This window comes from Ursus maritimus, assembly GCF_017311325.1.
Source record: "Ursus maritimus isolate PB19 chromosome X unlocalized genomic scaffold, ASM1731132v1 scaffold_X1, whole genome shotgun sequence".
In the NCBI taxonomy this organism is placed as follows: Eukaryota; Metazoa; Chordata; class Mammalia; order Carnivora; family Ursidae; genus Ursus; species Ursus maritimus.
The window spans coordinates 2,601,516-2,610,404 of NW_024423319.1; the positions used below are offsets into that span (position 1 = coordinate 2,601,516).

Sequence of the window (8,889 nt, forward strand, 5' to 3'; positions counted from 1 at the left end):
AAAAAAAAAAAAAAAATATATATATATATATATGAATTCAGATACTAGTAACTGAAAGATTTCACAGAAAAAAAAAGAAGCAAATATCTTGATTTCTGATGTGAGGCCTTTAAAAAAAAAAATTCCAACTGTCTTTCCAATGCTGCTGAACCAAACTTGCCTATGTTGTCTTGAATAAGCTGCAAAAAATAATTTTCAGTATTAAGTGTTAATAAGTATATGTGTTTAATATAGGTGACATTAAAAGAATTCTTTATGCAAAGAGAAAAAGATGCATGATGGATACCAGAGCTTCTGTCAAAAGCATTAACCAGAAAATTGAGCATGTTTGGCAAACCCAGGAAGAGCAAAGGTAACGGTGTTGGTTTTTGGAGCCAGAAACTGTGTGTCATTTCTTAGTATTTGTGATAATACTAAAATAATACTGTTATCCTCTATCTGTTGGAGTCTCTATTGAAAAATAGGTTTGGCTTGATTTTTATCTAAGCAAATAGTTCCTTTAGTCCTGTAAGTTCACACCTTAACTGAAAAGAGATGTATTATCTAGAGGTCAATAAAGATAACCCCCTTTTTCTCCTTTCAAATTATAATTGAGCTTTCCTAGTATAAGAAAAACTATATTTACATTCTTAGAGTATGCGAGCTGAGTAAGAGGCAAATGTCTTACGATAGTTAGCTGTATTCAATTATGTAGAAAAGATTAATCTTATATTTGAATAATTTTTAAATTTATCCCTATTGGGTTCACTGCTCTTTTGCACAAAATCTTTATTGTGCCACAGTGGGGGAAAAGTGAAATATTACCGTTTGGGAAAGTTATGTAAGTGAATATGATACCCTCATTGAATCTATTTATCATTCCACAACCTATATGTTATTCAGCAAATGAATGAAAATGAAAAAATAAAAATAAAAACAAAACCACTTGTAGATAAAATGCATTTTTGGGGGAAAATTTATAATGCAATAAATCTTCCTTAGTTTTCGAGAGCTAAGGCATATGGGATAGCATCCCTCTTAGACAGTTAGGAGTGAGTGACTGTTAGCAATGAGAGTAAGCCATCCACTTTATTTTGCTGTTTTCCATCAGAAAATTTCAGCTGTGATCATCCCCTTCTCCCTTTATAGTATAATTTATGTCCAATTTGGTTTTGAATGGGTTTACCTTTTTCTTAACGATATAAAGTATGACACTATTCATTATTATGTTTTACAGGCAGAAGCTTTATCATGAATACTGTCAGGAGTTTCTAACTTTGTTTCAAGAGTGGGATATGGATGTGCAGAAAGCCAAGGAAGAAGAAGAAAAACTAGCTGTTGGTATCAGGCTTAGCTTTATAATTAATCTATTGTAACCAAGTCTCAAGTAGGAATGGTGAGCCTGGCCACATCTTAGACCCGTAGATTTGAGCCAGAGTCCTGTTTCCATTGCTGGCTATGTGGTTGGGCCCCGATCTCAGGAAAACCAGAGAAGTACAGGCACACATCCTACTCACAAAAGCCCTTGGTCTTTACTTCCTCTCTTGGTTGGGATTGCTGCAGTTCCAAGTGACAGACATTTGCCAAAGTACAAAAGAGGGATGTCTTGGTTTATCTGAAGAAGTCAAAAGGAGTTTTGCGCCAGGTACAGCTGGATGAGTCTGGGAAAAGGTTGCTTAGGCAGTGCCGTCTGGGCTCTGTCTCCATCTCCTAGTAGGCCCTCTCCATGGGGTCAGCATGATAGCATCTTACAATCTTAGATTCACTACCAGGTTAGTAACCCCAGCGTACTGAGAGAACCTTTCTCCATAGGTCTGGCAGAAAAGCCCCCTGGACTGCTATCAATAATCTAGTTTCGATCGTTTGCTCATTCCTGAACGGAGTCATTGAGCTCAGGGCATGGCTCACTCGTAATGGAATGGCCTGTATCACATTTAGGAGTAAGGATGGTGGAGGAGATGTTGCTTTTTGAGGGCAGAGGAGAAGGCCTGGAATTCTTTCCTGAGAGTGGGCGAGTGAATGGACAAGGGAAATATCGTTGCCAAGCAACATTCCGGTCCAATGTGGGCTGGTGTCATAGCAATCATAAACTTATATGAGACCAGTACTCATGTTTGTGGTTGTGTCTGAGCAGCTGGAGAGTTGGATTTTCCAGGGTTGGGCTGAGGTTAGCCGTGCACCTCCACAGAGTGAGAAGGGGGCAAGGTGTACAAGCAAGGGTGTAGGTATAACCACTGACCATGGATTTAGCTGGAAAGGGGGAAAATGAGGACAGAGGGTGCAGACAGGAGATGGTGGAAAGTGCTCCGTTCAATGGATGTTGGATCCTGCTAGGGTGCTGAGCTGTAGCATGAAAGGGAGTGAGCCACAAACACAGGGAGGTAGAGGTGGAATGCTGGGGAAAATGGACAAACAGTGTAGTACAGTGGTCAAGAGCCTGGACACTGGGACGATAATGTTTGGGATCCAGTTCTGATTTTCTAATTGCTAGCTGTGAAACCAGGGACAAATTGCTTTTCTCTGAGCCTCAGTTTCCTCATCTATGAAAGGGAGTCTAATAAGAGAACTTACAGGGCTTCTGTTTTTGTTTTAGGGATTTAAATGAGCTCCTCTATAATAAGCTTATTTGAAATGGTTCAGAACAGTATCTGTACATAGTTCCTCTATAAGTCTCTGCTATTAGTAACATCATGTAGATGTTTCAGTTATCGGGCTGACAAAATCTAATGTATGACTCTGAAAGTGAGTGGCTAAGTAAGGATATAACAAGATCACTCGTGGAGGAAAAGGAAGATCGTGGAAGGATTATTGGAAGGATCATGCGTGTGGATTTTGAAATCAACAAGAATAAGATATATGTTTTGAATATTGTTAAGAAAGGAAATTTCCTACTTAGTGACTGGCAGATAAGATTATTGTGGTGTTTTTGTATGTTACTGGTAAACACAAATGACGTAAACTAGGTCATAATATTTGATAAAAGAGAAGATACTAAAAAATATTTGTTTAAAAACTATTCAAGTTTATTCTAGATTTTTCTGTTGTTAAATTCTGAATTTACCCTATGGTCATCACAGCTTCTTTTTTCTTTTATATTTGTAGAATATATTTCGACAGCAGCAAAAGGTTTTGCAACACTCTAGAACTGTTCAGAGCCAGAGAATGCAGGCAATTAAAGAGTTGTATGAGCAATTCTTAAAGGTCTGTTGAATTTGGTAACACAATATATTCTCGTAAAGTGTAATATGTATATGGAAGTAGAAAATAATTGTCTTTCTTTCTTAATACATGTTAAAACATTTTGCTTATGCCTTTACAATCAATTAAGACTAATTAGGCATTTTCCATTTTGAATTCATAGTTCTGATTTAACCTAAATGCTAAACGTACTTTTACTTTCCAGATTCATTAATGGTTTTGTGGGTGTTACTCAAAACAGGGAATGGTAGATTGGGAATTTTACCAAGAAATATGCATATCGTGCATGAAACTGATCCTTTTTTTAACAATTTAATCATGGTTCTTTGTTCCAGAGTCGGTGTTTCTTAGGAGAGTAGTGATGAATATACAGTTTGGAAGTAGGAAGTCCTTAAATCATTTCTCGATGTCATTTACTTTTCTCTGCACTGCCAATGTTTCTTAAACAGAGAGCAGCCAATTGTACTTTCATTTACTTCTCTTTGTGCTGCCAATGTTCCTTAAACGGCGTGAGCCAATTTTATTTTCAGTTGCATTTTATAAGTATTCCATGGCATATTTGCTTTCAGAATTATTAAAGTGACTACAAGTGGCTTTATATACCAACCTATAATTGCAAGAGACAGCACGGATATATAGGAGAATGAAAAAAGCCAGAGTAAGACCATAGGCCTGTGAATTGAGATTACCTTCAGTTGTATTTCCACATTAGCGAATCATCCTCAGTGACACAGACCTCTTCTTCACACAGCTATATACTCGTTTGGGAGTGGATGGGATCCTGTACCTTCCCCTTCTGTTTTTGGTCAGGGTGCTGTTGTCGTTATTGTTTTTAATGTCCTAAGAACACTTAACACGAGACCTACCCTCTTTTGTTCTTTTGCACGTGGTTATAAAGTTTTCCCAGCTTCATTTGTTGAAGACACTATCTGTTCCCCATTTTGTATCCTTGGCCCCCTCATCAAAAATCAGTTGACTGTATATGCGAGAGTTTATTTCCGGGCTCCCTGTTCTGTTCCATTGGTGTATACATCTATCTGTCTGTATGCTGGTACCACACTGTTTTTATTCCTGTAGCTTTGTAATATATTTTTCAAATCAGGAAGTGTGATGGCTCCAGCTCGTTGTTGTTGTTGTTCTTTCTTGGAGTCGTTTTGGCTATTCATGGTCTTTTGTGGATCCGCATGAATCGTAGGATTGCTTTGTAGAAGCATTTCTGTAGAAAAATAGCATTGGGGTTTTGATGGGGATAACATTGAATCTGTAGATTGCTTTGTGTGGTATGGGCATTTTAACAATATTAAGTCTTCCAATCCATGAGCACGGGATAATTTTTCCATTTATGTATGTTGTCTTTAATTTCTTTCATCAGTGCTTTATAGTTTTCGGTGTACAAGTCTCTCACCTCCTTGGTTAAGTTTTTTCCTAAGTATTTTATTCTTTTTGACACTATTGTAAATGGGATTGTTTTCTTAATTTCACTTTTGGGTAACTCATTGTTAGTGTGTAGAAATACAACTGACATTTGCGTGTTGATTTTATAACTTGCAACTTTGCTGAATTCATTTATCAGTCCTAACAGGGATTTTTGCGTGTGTAGAATCTTTGGGGTTTTCTACATATCAGATCATGCTATCTGCGAACAGAGATAATTTTGCTTCTTCCTTTCCAGGTTGGATGTCTTCTATTCCCTTTTGTTGCCAGATTGTTCCAGCTAGGACTTCTGGTACTATGTTGAGTAGGAGTTGTGAGGTTGGGCAACCTTGTCTTACTCCTGACCTTAGAGGAAAAGCTTTCAGTTTTTCACCATTGAGTATGTTAGCCGTGGGCTTGTCATATGTGTCCTTTATTATGTTGAGATACATTCCTTCTGTATCCAGTTTGTAGAGAGTTTTTATCATGGAAGTGTTGAGTTTTGTCAAATACTTTTTCTGCAGCTTTTGAGATGATCGCGTGATTTATTCTTTAAACAATCTTGTTCAAATACACGGTAAAATGTCACTCTTCTAAACTAACTGGAATGTTTAAGAACTAGCAATATAATTTCAAAATAAGTATTCTTTAAAGAATCTTAGAATCACACATATACAAAATAGTTATATTAAAATTGTTTCCAAGTAGAGAGCTTGTCGCTCTACTGCTCTGTGAAGACCATTTACAGATTGGTATGGAGGTTTCATGAAGTAACAGAAATTATTTCTTCTAAATGTTATTGCCCAGTGTTGTCACTTAGGGTTGGAAATCCAGTGTCTTCCTTGACTCCTGCATTTCCTTATCCTTCCCCTCCAGTTACTATTGGACTGTGTGATACTTGCCGCTTGCAGTGATGCTTTAAATTCTTTCTTCGAATTCCCACTGCTGCAGCCCTAGTTGAGGACCTCGTCATCCCTTGCTTCTACTATTAAACTCTCATCTGCTCTCTCCATCCTTCATAGGTCTGCGATATTACCTTCCTACGAGATACTTCTTCCCTCCTGAAAGCCTGTCAGTAGTTTCCCCTTCTAAACTCTTAGATATTCAAAGATGCACCATAACATGATGCCCTTTTTAGTTTTGTTTGCTGCATTCTGTCTTTATTCCCACCCTTCCTGATAAATGCTTTGTCTAAACTAACTATTACTTCTACGCTTTGCGTATGTCCTTCCCCTGGAAATGTTTTTAACTTCTTTTTCTTCACCTATTGAAATCTTATTCTTTTGCCAACCAGGTCGGCGTCAATCTCCTTTTTCTGCTATGTCGCTGCAACAAGTTGTGCTTCTATAACTATCATAAAATTTTTGTATCATTTCTGTTTACATTTGCTCTTGGCACTGGAATATGGAAGAGATTGTGTGGTCATTTTTAAATTCCTCCACAGTACTCAACACAGCACTTTCTACATGGTATGCGCTATTTCACCACTTGTTGAATGAATGGCAAAATTTAAAATGTAGGTTGTGTTTTTCATAACTTGAAGAGGTCACATCACAGATCATTTTATTCCCTCTCAGGAAATCATATTACGTTGACTATTACTGATAATAAATGTGTTATTACCTGGTGTTAGAAAGCTTATTACTGGATTTCAAAATTACAGCATTTGTTGATATGGACTTCCAGTCCTCTTCTATTTTGGGGTCCATTTTGACCTTGACCTTAACTGCTTGACATTAACCCATCATTTTGAGCAAAGTGTACCGTAGTTGTGTCTCCTAAAAATAAGAATATTTCGGGGCACCTGGGTGGCTCGGTCAGTTAAGCGTCCAACCCTTGATCTCACTTCGGGTCTTCATCTCAGGGTTGTGAGTTCAAGCCCCATGTTGGGCTCCATGCTGGGTGTGGAGCCTACTTAAAAAAAAGTAATAATATTTCACTCAAATCTGATATTTAAAATTTTTCTTAGTGAATGTTTTTGTCTACGTGTGTGATTTAGAATTTTTTTTATTTCAAATAGATAATGGCCATCACTGGAATATTAAAAAATGTAGTAGTTTTGAAATTTAATTTTGCATGTTTTGAACATAAGAAGAAAAATGGTGGTTTGTAACTAGACTAGGCTTTTTGTTTTAGAGTATGGAAGACTTAGAGAAGAATCAGGAAAATTTTCTTATTGGTGAACAGAGTGAACTTAGGAAAGAAATGGCCATGTTGCAAAAACACTTTATGATGGAACATGTAAGTAGTATAATATTTAAAGGTGAAAACTAAGGATTGATTTAAACATTGAAATAGTCAATTTGCTGTTGTAGGTATAATCCTTATATAAATATTAAACAAGTATATTCTCTCTTTTCATTTAATAGCAGCAACAAGAGGTGGCAATTGTTCGAAAGTCTCTTCATTCTCTATTATTTTGATGACATTTGAAGAAAGGACTTGAACTAACTAACATGATAATTGTGGTTTAACAATTCTAGTTTAAATGATCACATCTTGTTACTCGTTGGCCTGTTTAAGTGCAAGGCTCTCTTTCTGTGTAAACCCAAGTGAGACCTAACCAGTTATGTGAGTAGCAGCAATTCCAAAGTTATATGCAGGAAACGTTCAGACCTTTGGTAGTAAAGGTGACTTTTTCTCCCTAACACTGTCAATTAAATTTAAGCAATAAAGATGATTTACATTTAAGTTTGCTTCAGTGAATCTGTATCAGTCCCAAAAGATAGGAAGTACAATTATAGGAGGTTACGTTGCTCTTTCTGAAAGAAAAAACTAATGAAAGAATACACCCTTTTGCATATACTCATTAAGTTACAGAACCAATTCTAATGAAAATAAGATTTGAAATACAACCTACTCCACAAAATTACAAAATTTATTAAAAGCAACTTAAGTCTGTGCCCCAGAATAAACAAAACTGCTAAAAGTCATTAAGACAACTGAATAAGATATGTAAATATCACTTGTGAGACATGGAGTTGTGAATATGCCATTTCCACCAAAAAAATTAAAATGTCATTTAATTGACTTTGGTCCACTATTAAATGACACCTGCCCTTAGCATTGATTGAAAGTATTTTATTAACATATACATGTACTTAGTTACCTATGGTTTAAATTTTTTGTGCCTATCTTTAGAGATTAATTACCTAGAAAGTTTTGTTTTGCAAGTTTAATATTCAGTGAGCACATGGAAAGTTGATTGTATGCTCATCTAAAAACGTGAACAATTAATTCTCACACCTTGTCTTTCCTGGTGCACTTTTTACATGCGTAACCATATGAAATTTTCAGTTGGAAAGATTTGATTTCATAAGCATGAAGTTGTCTGAGAATTAGTTTGGAATAAAAATAAATAAATAAATAAATAAAATACAGTTAAATGTATTCTCTTTCTTTTTTCTTTTTTTTTTTTTAAAGATTTTATTTATTTATTTGACAGAGATAGAGACAGCCAGCTAGAGAGGGAACACAAGCAGAGGGAGTGGGAGAGGAAGAAGCAGGCTCATAGCAGAGGAGCCTGATGTGGGGCTCGATCCCATAACGCCAGGATCACGCCCTGAGCCAAAGGCAGACGCTTAACCGCTGTGCCACCCAGGTGCCCCCAAATGTATTCTCTTTCTAAGTTACCGAAATTCCTTTCATGAATTGTTCAGAACAACAACAACAAAAATATTGCCATTTGGAGGAGAGGGCTGTCTTTCTCCTGTTTTAATGTATGTTCAATATTTTATTTATTTTATTATTTTTTAATAATTTTTATTTTGTTATGTTAGTCACCATACAGTATATCCTTAGTTTTTGATGTAATGTTCCATGATTCATTATTTGCATATAACACCCAGTGCACCATGCAATATGTGCCCTCCTTACTACCCATCACCGGCCTATCGCAGTCCCCCGCCCTCCTCCCCTCTGAAGCCCTCAGTTTGTTTCCCAGAGTCCACAGTCTCTCGTGGTTCAATATTTTAATTATGGCCACTAGAGCCCACTCTTCTATTTGTTTTATGGTTTTCCCTGTTTTTAAAGTAAGCCCAAACATACTCTCTTTTTCTAAATTCCAACTTATTTATCTTATGCAGGAAGAAGTGAGTCCTCCACCAATGAGTGAATATTTGACATCAAGGGACAGTTTACTCTTTAAATACTGCATTTGTGTGTGTGTGTGTGTGTGTGTGTGTGTGTGTATGTGTGTGTGTGTGTGTGTGTGAGAGAGAGAGAGAGAGAGAGAGAGAGAGAGAGAGAGAAGGATTTCCCCTTAGGCCAAAACATTAAGTCTTAAGTACTACTTCAAAC

The 8,889-nt window shown here is 36.6% G+C and overlaps 1 protein-coding gene across 1 annotated transcript; it reads left to right on the forward strand.

The window, feature by feature from the left end:
• Positions 1 to 123: 123 nt before the first annotated feature.
• Positions 124 to 7,282, forward strand: LOC103679675 (synaptonemal complex protein 3). The gene is made up of 5 exons (XM_008709237.2): positions 124 to 352; positions 1,217 to 1,316; positions 3,082 to 3,180; positions 6,727 to 6,831; positions 6,960 to 7,282. The coding sequence occupies exons 1-5, from the start codon at positions 276 to 278 to the stop codon at positions 7,011 to 7,013; spliced, it is 435 nt and encodes a 144-aa protein (XP_008707459.1). The 5' UTR covers positions 124 to 275; the 3' UTR covers positions 7,014 to 7,282.
• Positions 7,283 to 8,889: the final 1,607 nt, after the last annotated feature.